Genomic DNA, 24,825 nt, shown 5'->3' on the forward strand with positions numbered 1-24,825 from the left:
TTTTTAACGTTTTTATTTATTTTTGGGACAGAGAGAGACAGAGCGTGAACGGGGGAGGGTCAGAGAGAGAGGGAGATACAGAATCGGAAACAGGCTCCAGGCTCTGAGCCATCAGCCCAGAGCCTGACGCGGGGCTCGAACTCACGGACGGCGAGATCGTGACCTGGCTGAAGTCGGACGCTTAACCGACTGTGCCACCCAGGCGCCCCCCCTTTTCCTTTTTAATAATTATCCTGCTGATGTACCTCTTCCATCTACTTCTCCCTAAAAATCCCTCCCAAGCTCTCCTTTCGGGTTACAGGATAAATGCCCCGGCAGGAATAATGGAGTTCAAAATGTCCGCCCACCGCAGCGTTACCAGATTTGAGTGCCATTGGGTCCCGTCATTTCCCCGGGAAAATAGGGAAGGGCTTTTAGGGACAGCCTGATTCCCAGAAGGCCGATGCCCAGACCACAGGGACTATGCCGCGTAGCCCAGCCTTGCGAATAAGCGGTCCTGGAAGGTCTCCTAGCCAACCATGCCTACACAGCCCCGCCAGTGGGACACCGGAAATTGAGACAAATGGAGTTGGGGCTGCCGTTCTGCCTCTATTCACTTCTCTTCTGCTCTACGGAAGGTTTCATCCCCAGCACCAGATGGAGGGGGTGGTACCCACACCACTAGGGATCCTTTGGGCCTGTCGACTGGCTCCCCACAGAAGTGCCATGGGGGCGCTCTATCCCATTTACCCTGCTCTGCCATCTTTCTACTCCCCACCCCTTCCTCCTAGAGATCGATAGGCAATACCTCTTGTGTTTTTAAATTTTTTTTTAACATTTCATTTATTTTTGAGAAAGAGGGGACAAGCTGGGAAGGAACAGAGAGGGCGGGGGACAGAGGATCCGAAGCAGGCTCTGCACCTACAGCGGCGAGCCTGATGCGGGATTCGAACTCCTGAACCGTGAGACCGTGAGCTGAGCCGAAGTCGGATACTCAACTGACTAAGCCACCCAGGCACCCCTGCCTCTTGTATTTTTTGCTGCTCCTTCAGTAGACTCATTCTTCCCAGCCAGGCCCAAAGCTGAAAGCAAGTTCGAGCTCTTGAACACTCTTGAGTCACGTCAGGCGAGGAATCGGCAGCATCCTAGCACAGCGGTGATGGAAAGATGGAGTGAGCAGGAGAGCCAGGTCTAAGAGACTCATGAGCGAAGTCTCTTAGCTAAGCTCCTCCCAGCAAACCAGGCTCCCCCGCAGGCCCCCCCAAGGTGGGTGGGGGGCCTTACGCCAAGAGGGGGTAGGTTTTGGCCGATGGTCCCAGAGATGGGAGCTCCAGCTGAGCGAGGGGGTTGACCTTTCGGTAGCCAACTGCGTGGGATAGTAAGTAGAGAGAAAACTTGGAAGTAGAGGGAAGTTTGGGGACATTCCTCCCAGAATAGCTTTAAAAATAGGACAGCTTTACAAGCCACGTAGGATGATTGAAAGCAGGTGGGATTGGAGCAGATGCCCTCTGGAGATGCCTGTCAGACCCGGAGTTTGTCGAACTCTGTAGGTTTTCCTGATTGTTCAGCAAATCTCAGAATGCTGCTTAGGACATTCCTTCCCCCAGGCCCATTGCGCATACTGCCTTGGCGTCAGTGTGTGGCAGAGAAAGCCCATGGACATCTGGGAGGGAAGGAGGGAGGGAAGGAGGGATGGTACACAGATGGATGGAGTGTTGCAGACTCCAGATTAGCGGGCTGGGGTTCTACACGGGCTCTATGACAAAGCGCAGAAATCACAAGCAGGCAGTTTTGTCTTCACTTCCTGTGTTGGCTTTATCTAATGTTACTTTCGTATTAGGATGAAGCCGTGTTTTGGACGCAGGTGGCATTATCTTGGCCAGGGATTTTGATCCTCAGCTGTCACGATTCCCTTCTCCTCGAAAGATGGTGTGACCTGTCGGTGGGCTTTAGCTTCTCCCCCAGCCTCTCCCCATCTCTCCACGGTCGTCGGCTCCCATACAGACAGCTTCCTGAGGGTATGATGACCCTAGCCAGGGCTGTTCTAAGGGAGTCCCCAAATTCAAGGAAGTCTACAGTGAATTCTTCCATCTAATGAAAATGCTTGTCGAGGGGCAAAAGAAAAAAAAAAAAAATCACGTCTTCGTTTTATTGATTTAAACCTCTTAAAATGGCTTGTAAAGAAAGAGGGGTCTGTAGTCTCCAGACTCTTTCAGATAGGCGGGCCCTACTTTTCCCCGGGAGCTCTCACACCTGGAAGGTATGACCAGACCTCCTTCCTCTGAGTCCCCAAAATGGGGTTTGGCACTGGGGTGTACACCTCTTCTTTTTGGTCACTCGCTTAATGATTCAGAAACCCTGTCTCTTTGTGAAAGAGTTGAAGGTTTATGGATAATGGGATTTTCCTCCCCAGAAAGACGGAGTCCCAGCCGTCTCTGCCTTGAGCTGTTAGTCACCCACAGTTCTCAGGCAGGTGCTTTCAGGCACGAGCAGTCACGAGACCTGTATGCTTAGGGCAGAGGGGGAACACCCCCCTTCCGCCAGCCCCAAGAGACCAATTTTTAAAATGGCAAACATTTTCACTGTTCTGCTTTTTTTTTAATTTGTTTTTATTTAAGGTTTTTTAATTCAGTGAGCACAGAAAGAGGGGACTAGCTGGAGTTGGTTAGAGCAGAAAGCAGCTTATCAACGTGGACAGTATTAAAAGGAAGAGACCAGGGGGCGCCTGGGTGGCTCATTCGGCTGAGGGTCCGACTTCGGCTCAGGTCATGCTCTCCGGTTTGTGAGTTCGAGCCCCGCATCGGGCTCTGTGCTGACAGCTCAGAGCCTGGAGCCTGCTTCGGATGCTATGTCTCCCTCTCTCTCTCTGCCCCTCCCCTACTCACGTTCTGTCTCTCCCTCTCTCAAAAATAAATAAACATTAAAAAAATATTTTATAATAAATACAGATAAATAAAAGGAAGAGACCATCTTAACTTCAGTAGATGCCCCCCACACTCTGAACCACACACTGCACCTGCAGCCCCCCCAAAGCTGACTAGGGGAGAAGGATTTGGAACAGGCTTGCCTTTTTTTTTTTTTTTTTTTAATGTTTATTTATTCTTGAGAGAGAGAGAATATGCACTCAAGTAAGGGAAGGGGCAGAGAGAGAGAGGGGGACAGAGGATCCAAAGCAGGCTCCACGGTGACAACCGAGAGCCCGATGTGGGGCTTGTACTCACAAACTGCGATATCATGACCTGCGCCGAAGTGGGAGGCTCAACCGACTGAGCCACCCAGGAGCCCCCAGGCTTGCCTCTTTTATATGCTTGTGGCTTCTGAAATATTTGTGAGCACGCTCCTCCCTTACACTCCTCAAACAGGAATGGTTCCCCCCATCCCACTGCTTAAGTCTGTGTCGGAAACCTGCAGTGTCCTTTGGGCCATCCTGAACACGGCTCGAGCCTTTTCTCTGACGGCCGGAGTCAGACGTGCCCAGCCCAGGGCCAAAAAGCCATGTCAGCAGACTCTGCACCAACAGCCTTCCCTGCCCGAGTCCGCAGTACCCTTGTCAAAGTCCCCCGTGGACTCCCAAGGCCTCCTGTGATGGGCCACCCCGATGATTTCCCGTAGTGCTGCCCCTTGAGGAGTATCTGAACTACCCTTAATTTTCCTCTCTTCAAACCCCACCTGTCTTGAGTCCTGTTTTTCATATAAAGGGGAAGTTTCTGATCAGCTTAACTGTGCCAACGTGATTTGTAGTTGATCTTTTACCTGTGGTTTGACCGGGGGGGGGGGGGGGCGGGGGGGGGGTGTTTCTGGAGAAACAGTGCCTTCTCCTAAAGGTGTGGTCTAATGGGGCGACGTCAGGCACTGGGGCGTGCCGCTGGGGGCGCTCTAGGGCAGGCGGGAGCCTCTGGGATAATTCCACTGAGGCCTGCAGCCAGCCTCTCCCCTATGGGACAGGAATCAAGCGTTGGGATCTCGCGGTATCTGTGAGAGGTGGTAGGGCTCCTCGTATGAACCTGTTCTCCAGATGGGGCTCAGCAAGGCCAGGAGCCCTGCCCAGACTCCCAGAGTGCCCTCTGGGCTCCCGTTGGGTGTTTGCCAAGGAAGCGGTGCCTTCCGTGCTGGGCAGAGCTGGCGGCATGGGAGGGGAGACAGACCACCCCTTCCAGGTCTTCAGTTCCTCTCACTCAGTCAGAACATCACCTGTCACCCGGGGAACACTTCCTCCGCCTGCAGCAGAGCCGGTGCCACCAAGGGGCCGGCGGGCGGGTGGGGAAGTGCCAGACGCGATGGGTACCTCCAGCTTCCTGCCCTTTCTTTCCACAGACCTGTGAGCGAGCTGACGTTATTTTTATCTGGGGACACTGGCGTGGGAGGTATTTGTCAGTGTCATCCGCCGAATGCGGTTTCATTATCTGTTGTCCAAGGTACCCCCAAATAAGTACTGCTAAGTGTGCTAAGCTGTTCACATTTAAAAATACAGCCAGACTGATGAAAGATAATTTGCTCACGGGGCTGACATCACAACCTAAGCACAGAGCTGTTAGTTCCAGAGCCCAAGCTTTATTTTTACCCTTCTGGGCTTTTGGGTCATCACACATCAGGGCTCAAGCCTTCTTTCAAATCCTCATTCTGTGTCTGTAATCCACAAGAAGGAAAACGACCCACAGTGTATGGACTGGACACAGGGGCAGGTTGTATATACTCATACTGGGTGTGTGCCGAGTCAGCGTGAGTTCCAGTCTGAGTCCAGCGAGGTGGCGGCCTGGTGGGCAGGTATGTGACAGGTGCCGGCCCCAGGAGGTTTCTAAAGACAGTTTCGGGAGTGTCCCCTAATAGGCCTTGGTAGAGTCCCTCGCTGCGTTGTTCCCCAGCGTTTTTCCGGTGCCTCTGAGTCTTGCCGTGTCCTAAAAAGTTGCCCCGTGGGGTATAGGACTGTGTAGAGTTTTCACTTGAGGCAGTAGCTCTCAGCTGGGGGGTGATTTTGCCTCCAGCATGTATTTGAAAACCGCTGGAGATAGTTTTTGTCTCCACTACTCGGGGTGCAGGTCTGGAGCCTCGATTGGCATCGAGTGAGTAGAGGACTACAGTGCGCAGGACAGCGCCCCACAGAAAGGAATAATCCAGCCCAAAATGTCTAGAATACTGAGCCAGGTCAGCAGGACCACAGGTGGGGAGGCGATCGGTGCCAGCTGGCAGCCGTTGGACACGTGGAGCAATTCAGGAAGGTCTCAATGCAGGCCTCTACCTTGTGCGAGGCCGGGACCTAGCTGGACGTTAAGGGGCTGATGAGCCACGTGTGATTCCCACCGCTCAAGGCCAACCACCCAGTTTTGTAGAGTACTTTCAGTTCTCCAGGGGATTTTGTATCCATTACGCCCCTCATTTAGTCTTCACCACCACTCGTGGGTCTGATGGGACAAGTATCATCAGCCCCATTTTGTGGATGACCAAACGGAGGCCCAGTGAGGTGAATGACTTGCCCAAGGTCACCTAGCCCCAGAGAGGCAGATCTTCTGGTCTTTCTGCTAGATCATCTCTTAGTAAGGTTAACACACCCTCTTCTAATTTCAGAGCTCCTTTTTCTCTCTTGGCTCCTATTGGACTCCATATTGATGAGGAATCATCCCTTTCTTCCTTCTAAATGTGAGCAGAAACTTGAATAAGGACAGGATGAGCTTCCCATCCTAGCATCTACCTTTCTCCTTAGGAAACTTCCCTTTACAATCCCATCTAGAATACAACCCATCCTGTATTCATGCCCTCTCTGATCTTTTGCCAAGCTCAGATCTAAGACAGAATTTACCTACCGGCAGAGCAGCCAAGAGATCACCCCCCTCTGCCTTAACAACGTCCTCTCCCTGGGACTGAGATGCCTCAGAGGCCCCCATTCATTTATTCAGTTACTCTGTAAATACTTGCTAAAAGCCTATTCCCTGGCCGCTGGATGTATATTGGGGAATAAAACAATTCCGCTGCCCTAACGGTGCTTGTGGCCCCAGTGGGGGAGGCAGTCACTGGGCACATAAACCAGCAGGTGTATAATTCGCAATTGTGTTATGTGCCACGATGAAGAGCAAATGATATAGTGATGGGGCAGTAAGCAGAGTAGAGGATTTACTTAGAGAAGGCAGGAGGCCTCTGGGAGGAGAAAACAACAAGGCCAACAGTTGCAGGATGAGTATGTGGGTGAGCTTCTCAAGGGCCAGAGTGTCCCCAGTCCTGGTGAGAGAAGCTCAGCGGGGTGGGGTGGGGGCACCTTCGTATGCATGGAGACAGGATGGATTTTTCTTCTCCAACTCTTCCAGTATTTCACAGTTAACACACCCTTCGGCAGAAATATCTTGAAGGTCTCCCCTCAAGTGAAGTCATCAAGAGTCTCCAAACTGCTGTTTTATACCCAGCTCTACTCTCTGCCGGTTATGTAAGGAAGGAGGAAGACACCAAAAGGCTTCCCGTCTAGCCAAGGAAATAAAGTATCACATGAGACTTGTGTTAGCCAGCACGTCAGCTCCCAGTGGGCTGCTTCCCACCCCTGCGCCTCCTCTGGCTCAGTAACCTGATGTCAGTACCACCCACAGTTCCTCCTCTGCACAGATGCCATCACCCATGCCTGGCTCTAACTCCCACCACACACAGGTCAAGGAGCGGGAGGTCAGACAGGCTATCCCATCACACCTGGCATGGATATTCTTGGGGCCTAACTTGGGAAGGCCAAGGAAACAAGGGCAAGGAGGGGACAAACATCCAATGAGTATCCCCCTCGGCCAGGCAGTTTTCACTCTCATTCTGTCTAGCCCTGTTACCCTTTCCCATGTGGGAGTGTGAGGCTGTGGGAGGTCTTGGGGCTTACCCAGGTCCAAGGGCTGGATGGGAGTCCGATCATCCAGGCCACTTTGGCTTTTGAGCCCCTTGTGTGTACTCTTGACTTCGGGCAAATCCTCAACCACGTGAAACAGATCTAGCAGAGGGCCTCTGCCTGGCACCGAGGCTCTCGGAGTCTGCCCACCCGACCACCGGTCATCCACCCTGACCGGGGACTCAAGCCTCCTCGGAACAACATAAGGGCCCATCTCGTCTGTGGCCTGGAGCTCACGGCTCATCAAGAGGACCTGAGTGCTTCCTTCAGGGACACCCCCACCCCCGCAGCACTGAGCACAGAGCGGGCATCAAGCCCACATGGTTCCAAACGCAACGGCACGTTGCAATAGAGGGACGCGTTCAGACAGAGCCTGATGCAAACAGCTTCCATCCACATCTTTGCAGAAAATAGCAAGCGTGACCGTCCCTTCCACATCCATATCCCCATGTGGTCTTTATAATCGGGGCAGGAGCCAGGATCCCCATTTCACGAGTGCAAATTGTGGCCTTCCGTGAGCCCTCTGCACCTTGTGTCCTCCTCCATTCCAGCTCCCCTCCAAGAACCCCACGCCTAGTCGTAGTTACTTCACTGTTGTCCAATAAACACTTCGGGATGCAGCTTGATAAAAGATGTGCGCACCCCATCCCAGCTTCCCTGAGGGATAATGCCCCATAAATGTTCGTGTGACTTTTGAAGACTTCGTCTGTGGCAAAGTTCAAAGTCGAGGGTGGATTTGGGCTTCAGGCTGAGTCATTCTGGAATCCCCATTAAAGGCCAAATCTTTGCGTGAGCATTTCAAGGGGTTTTCTCAAATTCTATAAATAGTTTAATAACGCCTGTGTAATTATCTATTTTTATCGCCAGGCTTCCAGACAGTTTCAGAAGTGATGGGGCTGCTCCCTGAAAGTAGGATTTCATGTCTTCAGTTTCATTACCGCTTCCAGAGCACAGCCTGCGGGCCTGGCCCCGAGCAGTGGGATCCCAGACAGCACGTCTGCCTGCCAGAGGTGACCCGACTTTTGTGGGAGCATCTGGTCCAGGCAGAAACTCTAGGACCAGACCCTAGAAATCCCCGAAAGCTGGAAAAGCTGGGTTCTAGCCCCAGCTCCCACTTTCCTCACACAGAAAACCCCAGCCAGGGTACTTGTCTCCTGTATGCCTTGTTCCTAAAATCGTGTCATGTGGGCATCATAACTCTTTTTTAGCAGGGAGGGTTCTCACCTTTTCCCTAGGGTTTTCACATCCATGTCATCACTCTGTCATCCTCCTGACCCAGCGCAGGTCGTTTAGTCTCTTTCCACTCTACGCCTGATGGGGAATCAGGCACAGACAGCGATTGCCCCAATAACCGCACAGCAACTTGCCCAAACTAGACTTGTGGCGTTTTTATTTTGCAGACTTGTGGCCTTTTATTTGCTCCGGGAGCTGAGGCCATAGCGTGCACGCCCCCTCCCTCCCCACAGAGAGCTCTGCATGATGGGTAAGACCTCCCTACGCCGGGGCAGACCCTGGTGACCCTATGTGCCTCCAAGGCCACGGCCACTCTCTGGGCAGGGTGGCAGCCAGGCAGAGAGGAATGTCAATTCTGCAGAGCTGATGGCTGGGCCCTCTCATCTGGGGGCACCCGCAGGGAAAGGCAGGGCCGAGGCAGGCAGCTGCCCTGTCCACAGGTGAGCCTTTTTGGACAGGACGCCTCTGGGGAAGGAAGAGCACCAGAAGCCAAATCAGGGACCTGGGTTCCAGCCCAACGAGCCTCAGAAGTGTGAGATGCTGTGTGAAGTAACACTTGTAGAAGTGGCCTGAAAAGAAAAGTGCCACGTAAATGGATGGTGGGCCTCTGACCCCCAAATCAGGCTGGCAGCCAGGGTACCTCCCACATGGTCTTCTGGCTGGTTACTGAGGGCTGCCCCGGGAGACTTCGGTGCTCCGGTTCACCTGTACCTTGCAAATTGTACCTGTGAGTGTCTTCTGAGGCTCAATGAGTCCTATGACACTCTGCTCGCCCCCACCGGTACTCCTGTCTGTCAAACAGTCCAGCCCTCTCTTCCTCCTCAGGCCGAAAGCAAAACTTCCAGCCTCTTCTGAGGGCTTTTCAAGGCCACAGCCACAGCAGGTGCTGGCTCCCCCTCGCCTGATAATGAGGCTTCACGCCTGCCTAAGTGTGAGACAGAATTCCCACTGAATCAGCCCGACTTCTCAGCTTCTCCCCACTGCACCCCAGTGCTACTGCTGCTCCCGCCCCCTCCCCCCCATACAGATCAGCAGAGCTGAGCCAGCCTGACCTGATTTTGCCAAGCCAGAGATATTCTAGGTGCTCACACCCTGGGAGGCTTGGAGAATGTCTCCAGAAGGTTCTAGATTCAACTGGAAGTGGCTGATGGCTGTTCCCAGCCACAGTGCCGTCCATGAACCATCAGTGATGGAGAGTGTCTCCAGTGATTTTTTGTTTTATTAGTAATAATTGGAGGGCTGGGATTGGGAGAACGATTTTCATTTCCACTGATTCAAGCAGATTCGAGATCATCCAATAACGTTATTCTCTCTTCATCCTTTTGAGTGGGACTCAAAGGGCTATAGTACCCACCAACATGCAGGGCATTTGACATGATGCTCAGGAGAGTTTCAGGCATGTGTGAAAGCCACAGTGATGGTCCCAGACCCAGATCTGTGTTTGCAGTGGGGAGCTGTTTCCTCTATCTGTGGTCTGGGGACCAGTCGTAGCGCCCCACCTGCCCAGCTACGAAATTGGCAACATGGGTCTGGCAGATCAGGGAGCCCCATGTCCACGTCCGCAGTGATTGGGCTGAGGGATGGTCATGTGACAAGCGGGGCCAATCAGAATCTGTCCCTGAGATTTGTGGTTTGGACAGTAGGACACAGGGAGGTCTGTCTTCCTTCCGCTCACAAGCCATTATGATAGAGATTGGGAGCTACTGACCGCCATCTCTGCCCTTCGCCGTCGCAAAGGGAGACCCTGGCAGGAGAGAAGGTGGTTAATATGCACAAAACCAAGACAGGCAGAGGCAAGAGCGGGAGGGCCAGCTCTGGCATCATTGCGTGAGCCCCGTGGATCGGCTGTGTCCTTGGACCCCACCCCTCCCGTTAGCCAGTTGAGGCCGCGTACTGGTTTGGGAGGGTTTCTGTCACTCCCAGCTGAGATCACTACCCAACAGCGCACAGCAGAGTGAAGCAGTGGAGAGTGAGAGTGACCAGGGCTTTGGCATCATGTGGGTGGATGTCTGGTCCGCGGGCCAGGCAAGTCAGGGATACTCAGTGAGAAGTCCCGCCTGGAGTGGGAAAGGACATGCCCAGAGCCAAGGAGCAGTGCAGGGCCCAGCAGATATCAGAACTCCAGGCAGGCAACCAGTCGTGGGGGGGAAGGCTGCAGCCCTGTGCTCACACTGGCCTCCGGGCCACCTTCTCCCTCCAGACAAGATGGGGAGCCACAGCAGACTCAGGCCCGAGCCTGAGTGACCTATGGGTCAGAGTCTCACTGTTCCAGAGCTGAGGTACTACTGAGTGAATCCCCAGTGCCAGGCCTCAGCGCCTAACAAGACCGAGTCAAGACTAACAGCCGTGGCCACAGTGTGGCCGTGATGGCCAGCTGTGGGTGCAGCCTGGTGAGCATGCCTCTCGGCCGGGGCTGCACCCACAGCCTGCCAGAAGGATGGGGGGCAGCCAGGTCCGGGGCCAGCTTTGGTGGACAGAATGACTCAGGATGCGATGACCAAGAGGTCTCTCGCCACTTGTTAAACACCTACTGTGCGCCAGATACACCGCACGCGTCACTCTTTGAAGCCAAGAAGGTCTCTCTGACCCAGTCGGAGGGACGCCAAGCCCTGGGTGATCCTTCCATGATGCTGCCCCAAGTGGATGTGTGAGAGGCAGGGTGTGTGGGCTGCCGGAGGAAGCCTGGCCAACACAAAGATGCCTACCAGATAGCCCTTCCTCCCTTCTCCTCCCCTGACCCTGGCGCTGTGCTGGAGGCATGCCCACCCAGCCTCAGCCCACTCTCCTTACCGACCCGGCCCGGCCCGGCCATGTGTCCTGATGCCTGGCCCCCAGCGCCATTCCGTCCTGCCTGGAGCCCAGGGATCCACTGTTCAATCACAGAAGGTGGGCCTGTTTTTACAGCCATCACTTCTTCTGGTACGAAGCCACTGAGACCAACCTGAGGTGGCTTAATTTCCCTGAATCCCTTTTCATAAGGTTGCAGAGGGGTCTCGTGGAGCCCGGAGGCCCCAGAAAAGGACAGGAAATGGTACATCCAGGACTCTCTGTCTCAGGCCACGGGAGATTGATGTAGCTAGGCTCTAGTTTCCTCCCCGGACCAGCTCTGGGCTTGGGAACTCCCCTGCCTCTGGGGGGACTGCTACTTTAGAGAGGGAGTCGGCAGCCGGGGCGCCTCCCTGAGTGGCTGACACTGAAGCAGAAGCCTGAAGGAAGTGAAAGCCTGCGCCGAATAAAAATAGAGCACCTCCTAGTCGAAAATGACTTTTCGTCTTTCCAATATAAAGAATTCCATCAAATACTCTCTTTGAGCCCTCCAGCCAGTGGCCGAGGAGAAGGGCTGAGACCCACTCACTGCCGCTGGCTGTCACCAGCTCCTCAATGCCTGTCCCTCCCACGTCTCATCCCAGCCTCTCCAGGAAAAAGAAACTTCCTGCCAGAAGTAAATAAGAGTGCAGTTTCTCCTCCCCGCTGGGGAGATGGCAGCCCCAGCCACCTCTCTGCCCAGAAACAAACCGGAGTCGCTGGGGGTGGAGAGTGTGCATGGGCACATTTCCCCGGGGTCGTTTGTTTTCAAAGAAGGAGAAGGGAATGATGGTGAGTTTGCAGGGAGCGGTGGGGCCGCCCGTGGACTTCAGGAAGTGTCCGAATACACTGTGATCCTTATGCCTTACCCCTCCCCTCGCTCAGGACGGCATCTCCCCAGTGCCGTGGCTGCCTGGGGGCGGGGGTGTCTCCCCCCTGTGCCTGTGCGCAGCTGTTTTTGGCTTGACCACAGGACTCTATCATGCCAGAGTTCATGTGGTTATCCAGAGCGGGGAAGAATTTCCCAGAATGCCTTGAGAAACCTGAGACATTGAATGGCTTTCAGGGCTTATTGATGTGGCCGGTGCAGGAAATAGCAGTACGTCAATAAATAGTTTTAGGCAGGAAACAGGGCTTAAATGGTAGCCTTAAAGTTTGGGGAAAGGCACTAGGGGTTGCTGGGAGGGAGCCTGCCAGGCAGATGAGAACCTGGAGCCAAATACCAGACTTTGAAATGGCTGCCACCAATCTGAGGCCCCTTGCTGGTTCTGGATGCAAGAGGCCGATGTTGAAGGCAGAGCTGAGACCCAGGGGACGGCCGATTTCGGTTGGCAGAAAAGAGCTCCTTGTTGCAGAGGAAAAGCCGGCAGCCGACAACGTGTGTGCCCAGAGAAGACACGCAGCTGGGTTTCGGTGGCCTCTGAGCTGGGCATGTTCACAACGCATTTCCCCACCCTTCCAGTGAGAGTCAACGCTAGCTTGTAGAACGCTCCAGGAGTTCCGCTGTCCTCGTCCAAAAAATCAAGGGAAAGGGTCACAACCTGCCAATTTCTTCCTAAGGAACTGCTTTTCTGATTATAAAACAAAATGTTCACAGAAAAATAGAAACATTCAGGAAGTAATAAAAAGTGAAAAACAAAGGTCATCCATAAATCCACTATTGAGAAACAACGACTGTTACACCTTGGATATTTCTCATCTTTTTCCTTTCAAAGACAATTTCACGGGGGCACCTGGGTGGCTCAGTCAGTTGAGCATCTGACGCTTGATTTCGGCTCAGGTCATGAGCTTCACGGTTCGTGGGTTCGAGCCCAGCATCGGGCTCCACGCTGACGGCACTGAGCCGGCTCTCTCTTCCTCTCTCTCTCTTTGCCCCTCCCCTTACTCACACTCTCTCTCTTTCTCCCTCTCTCAAAATAAAAATGTTTTTAAAAAATTTGTGGATGCGATTACATGCAATTACATGCAATTATGCTTTCGGTTTTTTCACTTAACGTTATATAGCCATTTTCCCATGGTGTTATAAACTTCTCATAAACATAATTTTTAATGGGTGCAAGGATTATCGCTTACTTAATCATTCTCTTATTGTTGGATACTTAGGTTGTTGAATTTTTGTGCTTAAGCTTATTTTTCCTGTTACTATTAATACTGCCTTATGATAATTATCCCCAAGTGCAATCACTAAATCAAACAATAAGAACACTTTGAAGGCTTATTTTAAGATCTTTTTAGGAACGTATAACCAATTTACACAGCACGCATATGAATGTCTATCTCACCGCATCCTCACCAGCACGGACAATTACCGGTTTTTAATTTATTAATATAGAAGGTAGAAAAAAATGGTATTTTCATTAATTTGATTGCTACTGAGACTTAATTAATTTGTTTCTTTTTATTTATCAGCAATTTATGTTTTCATATGTGAATTATCCTTTAATGGCCTTTTCCCATTCGTCCATGAGGGATTTAGTACTTGTATTACAAATTTGATCAAGGTGTTTATAGACTGACTGTTGCCCTGTGTCACATTTATTACAGACTTTTTTCCCAGACTACTAATTGCCTTCTAAGTGTGTTTGTAATATTTTGATGCATTCCTTTGTTGTGTTAATGTGGAAAGCCCTTCTCCATCCAGAAATTTTATTCTCAATCTAATTTTCTTCAAATTCATGTGGTTTGTCTCTCTCTTTTTTTTTTTTTTTTTTTTTTCTTGAAGGTTTACCTCTTTATTCCATGGTATTCATTTTAGGGCCCAGTGTGAAGGGAGACTCTAAAGTATTATCTCCCCCAACTCCCATACTTAGACAGCTGTACCTGTACTGTTGCCTGAGTGACTAATGCTCCCTTTGCCACTGATTTGTGGTCCTCTGGGGACCATGTGATAAATCCTTATGGATACCAAATCTGTTTCTAGGCTATGTGATCTAACTATCCATTCTTATGTCAGTTCCACACCCTTTCGAATTAAAGCTTTAGGATAGGTGAAAAACCGTATGACTCTTTGCAATTTTGATTGTTCTGATTTTAGCTTTTCTCCTGTACTCTTTCAAATTACTTTTAGGACTATTTTTTTAAGCCCTTTTCCCTCCAAAGAGTTCCCATTGGAATATGGAGTACAAACCGAAGTTACGCTTGTGAATTATTTCACAGGGAATCACCATCTTTATAATGCTATCTACCCATTAAGGAATATTGTGTGTTTCTTCATTTGTGGAAGACTGTCCGGAATCTCTCAGTTTGGTTTTGCAATTTTCTTCGTAGAAATTTTGCACATTTCTAAATAATGTTAGTTAAGTATTTTTGTTGCTTTAAAAAAGGAGCTTTTGTGCACTAAAATATCTCACTGGTTAATCTTATTTTAAAAAGCTGTTGATGTTTGTTTATTAATTTTGGGTCTAAATACTCTTATTAATTAATTAGTGGCTAAACTGTCTTCTTAATTCGAATCTTCATTAGAGGGTTCTCCTGGGTTTTTCATACGCATAACCACATCAAATCATTTTATCTCCTTCCAAGGGTCATGGACGTTGCTGCAATTTTTTAATTAGGCCTATTGATGTAATATATTATGTTGATAGATTTCCTAATACTAAATCGTCCTTGCCTTTCCGGCATAAAATCTACTTGGTTATAACGATCTATTTACTAGCATTTCATTTAGGACTTTCACATCAACTCACATCGGAGAGATGAGCCCATAGACTTGCTTGCTTGTAATATACTATCATGAGATTTGGGTAATAGGAAACTGGAAAAACTTATCTTTTTATGTTCTAGATCAGTCAACATAGCAGAGCAGCTATCTAATTTTTTGAAAATTTGAATCAACTTACCTATAAAGATGATAAGTTTAGAGACCTCCAAATTCAGAATTTTTCATTTTGTTTTATGATTTTTATCTTTTCTGACTTTTTTATTGATTTTTTTTAAGTAAAGTGTGGTTATATTTATTTTTTTTAACATCGCCTGTTTTATCATTTTCCCCCAAATCATCAACACAGCGTTGTAAATAGCTTTTATTATTTTTATCTACTATATATCTTTTTTAATATTTTGATTGTATTTCTGCTTTATTTCTGTTTCTTCTTTCTTGATTTTACATAATTTCCTTTCTCTGTTTTCTAATTAATTAGTTTGGGGCTTTATCTCTATTATGTCCTTTCATATATTTCCTTAGTTACTAGAGCCTTGTTAATAAAAGCTTATTTACTTTGAGAGAGACAGAGAGAGGTGGGAGAGGAGGGGCAGAGAGAGAGAGAGAATCCCAAGCAGGCTCCATGCTTCAGCACAGAGCCCAACATGGCGTTTGATCCCATGAACCATGAGGTCATGACCTGAGCCAAAGTCAAGAGTCAGACAGCTTAACCGACTGAGCCATCCAGGAGCCTCCTCCACATGTGTAATTTCAAATTTAATAACATATTTCTCCCAGTATATCCAAAATTTCAACATGTAGTTGATATTTTTTAAATACGAGACATTTACACTCTTTGATACTAAGTCTTTAACAACTCCCCTCTATTTTACACTTACAACACATCTCAGTTTGTATGACCACATTTCAAGCACTCAGTAGTCCTATGTCACGAGTGGCTACCATACTGGACAGAATAGGTTTGGATGATGTATTTGCTTCCTCTTTTTAATAGCCCAAATAGTTAAGACTATAAACTTACCTTTCATTATAGCTTTGACCACATCCCGCAAGTGTTTATAACTCTCTATTTGCTAATCTATTATCATATATTTGATGATCTCTTCATTCCATCTTTCTTTAGGAGACTATTTTTAAACACCCAAGTAATTGGCTGTTCTTTTATCGCTCTTAATTCTTGGCCCAAATAGAATTTCTGTGCTTGGAAATTTGTAGTGAATCACAACTTACATGAGGCTAGTTTCCCTTTAGTCTTATTAATTACATTATTGAAACCATCTAAGTGATTGAATTTTGTCCGTTAGCCGTGGAATACATGGTTTCATTTCCAAATACTGTTCTTCTTTGTTTTCTTATGTTTCAAGAGATTTTGTTTTATATATTTGAGTCGATGCTATGTAGTATATAATCTTTCTTGTTATCTATTATGAATGTAATTATACATATATATATATAACCTTTTTTATTTTACTTAACTATTGTTATCTTGAAAACTACTTTGATTTTACTAGTGTTTTCATTTTATTTTTATTTTCCCACCGTTATTTTTACCCATCCATTTATTTTATATATCCTGTTTTCAGTGTGGCCAATGGTTACTAGTGTTTACTTTTAATATTTGCAAAGTCATAGTTTAACTTCTATTTCTATGTTTACCGTACTTAAGGAAAACACAATAGCTTGTGAATCCTTGGGGTCTAAATTATGAAATGTGTATGCCTTACAGTCTTCTGTTCCTTTCTACCAGTATTTATCAGTCTTCAGTAATTTAATCTTAGATTATTAAATCACTACTACTATAAGATTCTTATTCAGATTTCATTTAAAGATTAAATAGCTTCTCTTTCAAGGACTGTTTCCGGCTTTTGATTCTATCTTACAACCAAAGTTATAATTACTTATTTTAACCTCATCAGTCTGTCTCCCTCGTTTCAGTTTTCACTTCTGGTCCTGCTATACTCTGATTTCCTCAAGCTGAGTCTACATTTTGTTGGCCGGGCATGCTCTTAAGAAAGCTTTTGCATTTTTAAATTATTTTTCACCGCGGCAACAGAAAACACCACATAAGTAGAATTTACCATCTCGACCGGTTCTGTGTGTGCAATTCCATCATGTTAGCTATGGTCACGTTGTTGTGCAACCAGTCTCCACAACTTTTTCATCTTACGGAACTGAAACTCTAACCCATCAAGCAATTCTCCGGTCCCCTCTCTCCCCAGCCACCAGCAACCACCATTCTGCTGTTTCTGTGATTTCGACTTCTCCAGTTACCTGTGGAGGAGGAATCATACGGTATTTGTCATTTTGTGGCTTGCATATTTCAGTTAGCATATTTCAGTTAGCACATTTCAGTTAGGTTCACCTGTGTTGTAGCACGTGTCAGAATTTCCTTCCTTATTAAGGGTGTAGGTAGGACTTTGAAGAACATTTACTCAGGTAAGATGCGTTTCTCCTGCTTTTGCTTGGTGCTCTGTGTGTTCTTTTCCCCCTCAAACAAACGAAGATGTTGCCTCGGTGTCTCTGAGTTTTAACATCAAATACAGAAGCGTAAGGCCAACCACATTTTTGTTCCTTTGTAAGAAACCTAGGGCTGTTCCCCGCCCCCCCCCCCCGCCCCGCGCCCCGATCAAAGCGGTTTTTAGAATTTTTCTTTTTCTTGAAATTAAAAAAGAAAATTCTCCTGCTAAGTATCAATGGTGGGGCTCCGGAACGCCGTGCGCCCCTTTCCACCCGAAGAGTGTATTCTTTGACTTCTGGTTTTCAACTCAAAGTGTTTCGCTCTGGTCTCTGTATCCCATCTATTCTGGGATCCTTTTTGAAAACCTCTGTAATTCATAGGTTAGACATCCGTCCACTCAGTCTGCTCCTTTTTCATTTCCTTTTCATCCATCTTCAGCTTTCTAGTTATTTTCCAAGTTTGTCTTATGTACGACTTTTTCTGCAGAACCCATTCCGTCCTTTGTTGCCTTCGGCTCACGTCCCCATGTTGCCACTGTGTTCCTCATTCCCATTCGGTTCCCCCCCGAACGCTGGCTCCCATCTTAACACTTCCTCTCTGCTTCGGGCTTTTAGCGAGTGAATGCCCCTCCACCTGTCACAGAACCCATGCTATTGCCCTTCGGGACCTAAAAGCCCACCATGTTTTGTACTTGAATTTTTAACTTTATTTATTCTTGGCACCTTGTTTTCATTTTCAAAGCCATGCATTACCATTAGGCCTTCAGGGTAGAGAGTCCCTGTTCTGCGGTGCAGGCTTTTCCCATAGAGGGCAGATTGCTTTTCTCTTCCCTTACCCTTGAATGACAGAGGCTCAGTTTGGTTTTGGGGTTAGCCGTATGGATCATCCTTGGAATTCTCGATGTCTGCTGTGGCAACGGTCGGGTCTTCCTCTCTGTGGGTGGTTTCATGTGCACACCCCAAGTGTGATCTCCAGTATTTAGCAGGTGTTCAGATTCCTAGTGCGTTTTGCCAGCCCCAAACAGAGTCCTCTCTTGGGGCCACTGATTACCAGGAGGAAACTGAGTCAAGCTGTAGTTCCTTGATCAGATGTGATCGGTTTTTTAAACTCTGGCTTCTGGTATGCACAGCCCCAAGCCTTTTCCTGACTGAGAGCGCTTTGCCTGATAGTATCGCGCCTCTGAGGACACAGGGTGCCTTCGGCCCCTGAATCCCTAGTGACCAGGGCAAGAGCAGTGCTGGTAGGAGCTGCCCTGGTGCGCGGGACGGGGTGCGAAAGCAGCCACAGACTGCCTACCAGCCAGGGGCCGACGGGGAAGGGCTGAAGGCCAAGCTGCCTGCCCATCTACCCCTTGACTTTGGTCTTCTGGGGAGGAGGCTAAGCTGCCCGGGCAAAGAGAGCTTCTTCATGACAGTACTTTAGTTAGTGGCGTCAACCTCCCGAGTCTGGTGAGGAGTCTGTTGGTGAACTGTTATCTTCCTTCTCAGTGTTGTCGTGGGGATTTCTTCTTCTACGCCCGCCTGCACAGGCATTTTTCTGGGAGATGGGGAAAGGATAACTCAGGCACTGATAGAGGACCCCGACTTGACTCCCAGGTCGGCATTTTATAAAGGCTGGGCGTTGTGGTTCTCAGCCACGGTTGCACAACGGAATCACCTGGAGGCTTTCACGGATTACCAGGGTCCTGGCCCCACCGTGGCCAGCGACACAAACCTCTCTGCAGCGGAGCCCAAACATCTGTAGCTTCCAGGTTCCTCCAGGTGACTCCAGCGTGCAACCAAGGCGGAGAGCCTTCAGGCCAGCATTTCGAGAGCAATGGTAGGGCGGAGGTTCTTACTCAGATTCCAATGCTAAGTGACCTCGATCCAGTCTTTTAACCTCTTTGAGCCTTAGTCTCTCCCATTCGAACATTGAAACACTGATGTCTGCCTCTGCTCTGACCACATAAGGATATAGTGGGACAAACACAGGCTAATGAGAAGGAAATGACCTAAAGATTCATGACTTCTAGGACAGCAGTCCAGGGCCCTTTATAGGCCTAGGGTGGTGGGCAAAGTCACGTATTCATTCACAGGTACCTAAAACACCACCAGGCCGCCCCTCTGGGCTCCCTGCTCTCAATGCAGGGCCCACTTCGGATCCTCTGTCCCCGTCTCTCTCTCTCCCTCTCTCTCTCTGCCCTTCCCCACTTGCACTCTCTCTCCCTCTCTCTCTCTCAAAAATAAACAAACATTTACGGACACGTGGGTAGCTCAGTCAATTAAGCGTCCAACTTCAGCTCAGGTCATGATCTCATCTTTCTTGCGTTCGAGCCCCGCATGGGGCTCTGCGCCGACAGCTTGGAGCCTGGAGCTTGCTTCAGACTTTATCTCCCTCTCTCTCTGCCCCTCCCCCTCTGTCTCTCCCTCTCTCTCTCTCTCTCTCTCTTTCAAAAATAAACATTGAAAACTTTTAAAATAAAAATACAAAGGAAGAGGAAGAAAAGCTTGGTGTCCAGAGCGGGCAGATCTGGGTTCAAATCCCAGCTCTGCCATGGGCAAATTGGATAACTTCTCTAACCTCCATTTCACCATCTATAAAATGAGGCAATAATAGGACCTACCTCATGGGATCATTGTGATGATCGAATATGAACAGTTAGGGTACTTGACTCAGTGTCTGGTGCACGGGCAGTGGCTGCTGTTGCTATTGGTTGAAACACACACACGCTTTAAACTGGTCAAACTGTGAAATTATAAGCCGCGACCCAGGCTCATCAGAAGCAGAAACCGGAGTGACGTCTCTTGGAGATCTTCTCACCCAGCCCAAATTTGCCAGCCAAGGAGGCTGCAGCCCCGTCTGCCCTTTTAGGCTTCTAGATGGCACTTCCGTCACGCACAAGGCGCAGACGTGAACCACGTCTTCTGTGAGATTCTGGCAGCAAGGAGAATGTGCGGCCGAAATGAGCAAGGGGGCGGGTACTGGGCGGTGGGAACGGCCTGCTGCCCACTCTACAGCGTGTGCCGTCCCGTGTCCGTTCCTCTTGGTGGCACAGTCACCCAGACCCAGAATCTTGGTATCACCTTTGAGTCTTCCTTTTCCATCAGCCCTGCAATCCATCGCTTTGTGACTCCTTATCTTGACAATGTGCCAATCCTGTATCAGGCAGCTATTGCGGCTCGACAGACACCCACAGAAATCCTAACGGCACACCTTACTGTCTTGTCTTATGTGCCTCCAAGTTGGCTGGGGGTCACCTGATCTCGTCTAGACTTGGGTGGGGCCCTGCTTCGCGGGTCTTTCAATCTTCCCTTTGGGACCATCAGACCGGCCCCCGGATGGCCTTCCCATGACAATGAGAGAAGCAGGGGAGAGTAAACATCAGGCCATTGAAGGCCTGGGATCAGAACCGGCGCCCTGTCACGATTCTGCTTATTCTGTTGGCCAAAGCAAGTCATATGGCCGAACCCAAAGACAAGGGGCAGGGGAGATATATTTCTGAATATAATCTAACCTACCACAGAGTCTCGTCTCACAAATGCCAGGGAGTTCAGGTTTCACGCAGCCTGCGCTTTTGCGGTGGGTGGCCTCCGTCTGGTCTCCATATCCATGCCATATTAACCTTGTAAGGAGCATAGATATGACCATGGCCTTTCGTGATGCACACACCCTAAAACCTCCTCTGCCAACCATCACACAGAATGCAGCTCCTTGGCTGGTTTCAATTGTCCGTACTCTAGCCCCACCCTCTTTCTCAGGCCTGCCTCCTGTTTTGTCCTCTCTATGCCACCCATGCCAGACCCAGGCTGGGTTATACCTCCCTGTTTCCCAAACACCCGTGTTACCCCCCCCTACATCGTTTTTCTCCCCACCAGACGCACCCCACCCCTGTCGGAATCCTAGCTTTTTCGTGGCCTTGATTTCCAATTGGAAGTGATAACTTCTGCCTCGGAGCTCCCAGAGACCTTTCACCTAGAATGACCCCCCTGTCCCCAGTGGCTTTAATACCTTCATTCTTGTATCACAGTTATGAGTGAACATGTCATTTCCTAGTCCTTAAAACGGAGCCTGGCACACAATGGGGCGATACTATTTTTAAGGAAGATAAATGAGTGCCTCTAATCTTGCTACTTGCCCTAAGCAGGCAGGGGCTGTAGCTGTCTCTAGCCCAGTGCCGGAGCCCTGACGGGCCTCAGTCACTAATGGCTGACATGCAGGACAATATTCTGGTTACCCTCCCTCAGGTGGCGGGCATGCTTTGGAGGTTAACCAGAGGGGGTGGAATGGGCGAAGCGATGATTCTGGGAGAGGTGTCATCTCGCCTTCATCTCACTTCCCCACCTCGCCATTGGGGTCAGCGAGGCAAGGCTGACGGGCCCCCGACCTGGAAACTGAGGAAGAGGCGCTGTGGACGCAGGTCGGGGTGGCTCTGGAGTCCCCAGCAGTCACCCTCCAGCCACTGAAAGCACGGGGTTGACCAGTTGCCTCGGACTAGCCCTTAGCCGGTAGGCGCTACGGCCGAGCAGGTTGACCTTGGCGAGGCTGACCCCGTCTCTTGTGCCTCCGCAGAAGGACTTCACGGTGCGGGAGGAGCTGCAGCAGCAAGATGTGGAGCGCTGGCTTGGCTTCATCACCTTCCTGTGCGAGGTGTTCGGCACCATGCGCAGCAGCACGGGCGAGCCCTTCCGCGTGCTCGTCTGCCCCATCTACACCTGCCTCAGGGAGGTAAGCGACCGGCGCCGACGACGTCACCTTGGAATGTCTGTAAGCAAAACCCGGATGCCCGGGGAAAGCTACGGGGCCGGTACCACTTACCGCGCGATCAATCGCTTGGTAAAGAGAAACGTTAAGTCCCCGGGCTTCTGTTTACGAAAGCCAGGCTGTAATTTACTCGGTTTGTATAAAGGGCAAGAGCCGTCCAAAGGGAAGTATTGTTAACTCAGACCTCACAATCTAGAACGCTGCCTGCAGGGAGGAGGCCACCAGGAAGTATGAACTGAATGAGTAGATCTTTGGTCTGGATTGGTTTGCCGTTGAATTATTTGCTTCTAAATTTCACCTTAAAAAAAAGAAATAAACAAGAATTGCCGAGAAACTTTTGAGAAGCAAGAGGTCAGGGGTGGCCTTGCCCTACCACTGCAGAAGGTCACTCTGGCTACGCCCGGGGGCCAGAATTGGAAGGGACAAACACAGACACCAGGAGCGCCTTACGGGGCCGTTGGTGTCGTCTGGTGCCGGGGTGGTGGCTCGGAACCCAGCCGTGACAGTGTGGAGGGGGTCTGTATTTCAGTTATGTTTTTGAGTTGGAACCAACGGGACCTGCTGACGTGAGATTTCGGGGAAAGGAGGAAGGGACGTGGGCTCCTGGTTCATCGGCCTGGTGGCGCCATTTTCTGGGATGGGAAGGCCTGGAAGAAAAACACAGTGGGGATGAAAACCAGGAGTCGTTTGCTTCTGTTTGGGGGACCTCGTAGTCACCAGGGAGCTGTCCCGCAGTTGCTCAGATAGAAGTGTCTGGAGATCAGGAAGCCATCGGGATCCCTGGGGACATGGACTGGAGCGTCGTGTAAAGTGACAGTGTGCACCTGGTGCTCCAGGCGGGGGACCAGATGGGGTGACCCACGGAGTGGGGGTAGATGGAGGAGTGGCCAGGAGGCGGGAAGGCCAGCCAGGAGGGCGCGGGTCAGAGGAGGCTCCAGGAGGGCTGAGAATCATCCCACCAGGAGCTGGTGCCAACCCGTCACATGTGCTGCCCCCTCCCACTCCCAGCAGCGGCCCTGGGACCTAGGGAGGAGCAGCCTCGGGAGCGGCGGAGGGGGGGGTCAATCCGACCAGCCAGAGAAGCGGCCGGGGTTTAGCAACAAGGAGGTCGGGGGCCCGTGGTGTCAGTGGGGCGAGCACGGACGCCACGTGAGGCCACGCTGCGGAGTCAGTGGAGGTGAGGACGTGCGTGCGGACAAGTCTTTGGAGAAGTGTTTCTGTGAAAGGCAACAGGGAAAGAGGAACCTGTCACCTACAGGGGAGGGGTGGCGTCAAGGGACATTTTTTGTGTTTTTGAAAGGAAGAAGATAATAGAGCAGTGTAAGAGAAGGGAAGGGGTATTTGTGAATGTCTTGGAAGCATCCACTTCTAGGGAGCAGGGTGCTCGCCCCAGGCGGTGCAGATGCTGGCTAGAGCAGAGCACGCGGACCTCTCCCGGGCACCTTGGAAACCCGTCAGTCTCGTAGCCAGACATACCTCTTAACGAACGCTCCTGGTTTCAGAGTTCTTTCTCAGAATCAGAAAACGGCCTCTTCCAACCGTGTGTCGTTCTCAAAGCGTCGCAAACTTGAACGCAGCACCACGAGAGGCCATAGCTTTGCGTTTGCCAGCCCTCGGGGGTGACTGGAAGGCGGCCCTCTTGGAAGCAGGATGGCCTCTTGGGGTCCTCCCACCCCTGCCTGAGTTGCCCTGTGCCCCTGGCAGCCCAGCTCAAGGCAGGGAGCAGCGCTGTTCGAGGGCAGTGACCTGGATTGCCCCGACACGTTCCCTCTGCGTGATCTGGGCACCTCCTGGTGTTGCCATCACCTGCTTCCCCGAGCAGCAGGAGGCAGGGCTACAGCCGAGCGCCGGCCCTGGCTGCCAGGACGCTTCTAACACCGCCTGAGGTAGCGCGAACTTTCGGGTGTGAGATCCGGAAGGTGCCAGGAGATCTGCGCAGAAACCGAGGAGCTTCCCCTAATGCACGCTTGTGGGGTACATGAAACCTTTCAGGACGGTGTCACAAACCCAAAAGTGCCTGCCACGCTCACGGTAAACTTGAAGAGTAAATAGTCCATCTGTGGCTTTCACCATTTTGTGAAAAGAGGAAACCGGAGCCCCGTGCTCCAAGCTGTCTGCTCGGGGCCCACGGTGAGGTGGTTCAAGGGCACCAGGCCGGGGCTCAAATCCTGCCTCTGCAGGTTTTTGGCCGTTCCATCTCAGGAGAGAGCTCACCTGTCCTGAGCCTTGGCTCCTGACCTGTAGAGCGGGATCGTGCTGCTGGCCCTGAAGGGGTTTAGGGAGAAAGACACGGTGTGGAGTGGGTGCTAAGAGCACCAGGACAAGTAGGTCAGGGTGTGGAAGGAAATGCCCAAGGGACTTGTTCTTAGGCACGGTGGCTTTCAGAGAGCTGGGTGTCCTCCAGGCTGACTTAGGACTGGGCACATGCCCAATCTTAAAGGGGCACAGAGGCTGAGAGCCCTGCCCAGAGGGACACAGAGCCAGTCAATGCCAGGGCTGGCCTGGAACTTCTCACCGACCAATCTAGGGCTCTTTCCAATAAATAGAGAACTTAGCTTCCCTAAAACAGGGCCTTAAGAAAAGATGGGGGCATGAAGGGGGGCCCTGTGCCTTTGCCAGCTTCCCGGAGATAGACACTTGAATTCGCAGAATCTGTTGCTGCCTCCCCTACCTTATCTGTCACACACACACACTCATACCTAGGCCTGACTGACATTCCCAAAGCAGGTTGGGCCAGCTCTAAGAAGTTTCTAGAAGCCAAAGCCACTGCTGCTGCCTCTCTCTCCGTGGAAGAGCTTAGGGTATTCCCCTGAGGCCATGCAGATGGCCGACCCCAAATCTACTGGGCCCACCCCTACCCTGGGTCCTCCCAATTCCCAGAACCACCCCAGGCCCACATTGCCGGCTGCCCACTAGACACATCCAGGTCATGCCTCAAGCCCCTCCAACAAGATGTGGCCAGCGCTCTTCCCCAAGGCCTTCCTGCACAGTCCAGGTCCTGGTGTGGGCCCAGACCCTTACTTCCTGCCCCCTCGCAGCCAGGCAGCAGCCCCAGAACTCACCCAGTTGCCTTTTCTTACAGTCATGGGCCACCCATTGTAT

The 24,825-nt window shown here is 50.6% G+C and overlaps 1 protein-coding gene across 17 annotated transcripts in view; it reads left to right on the forward strand.

Moving 5' to 3' along the window:
- The window catches only part of CTIF (cap binding complex dependent translation initiation factor), a 297,589-nt gene that overhangs the window by 235,838 nt on the left and 36,926 nt on the right, over positions 1-24,825 (forward strand). For 14 of the 17 annotated variants that reach the window (XM_045457976.1, XM_045457969.1, XM_045457972.1 and 11 more), the window contains one exon: positions 21,532-21,687. The exons of the other annotated variants lie outside the window; for them this stretch is intronic. In XM_045457976.1, the coding sequence (XP_045313932.1) occupies positions 21,532-21,687 (156 nt within the window). The remainder of the gene's footprint in view (positions 1-21,531; positions 21,688-24,825) is intronic. 17 annotated transcript variants of the gene reach the window in all.

The sequence above is a fragment of the Leopardus geoffroyi genome, chromosome D3 (assembly GCF_018350155.1).
Source record: "Leopardus geoffroyi isolate Oge1 chromosome D3, O.geoffroyi_Oge1_pat1.0, whole genome shotgun sequence".
NCBI classification, from domain to species: Eukaryota; Metazoa; Chordata; class Mammalia; order Carnivora; family Felidae; genus Leopardus; species Leopardus geoffroyi.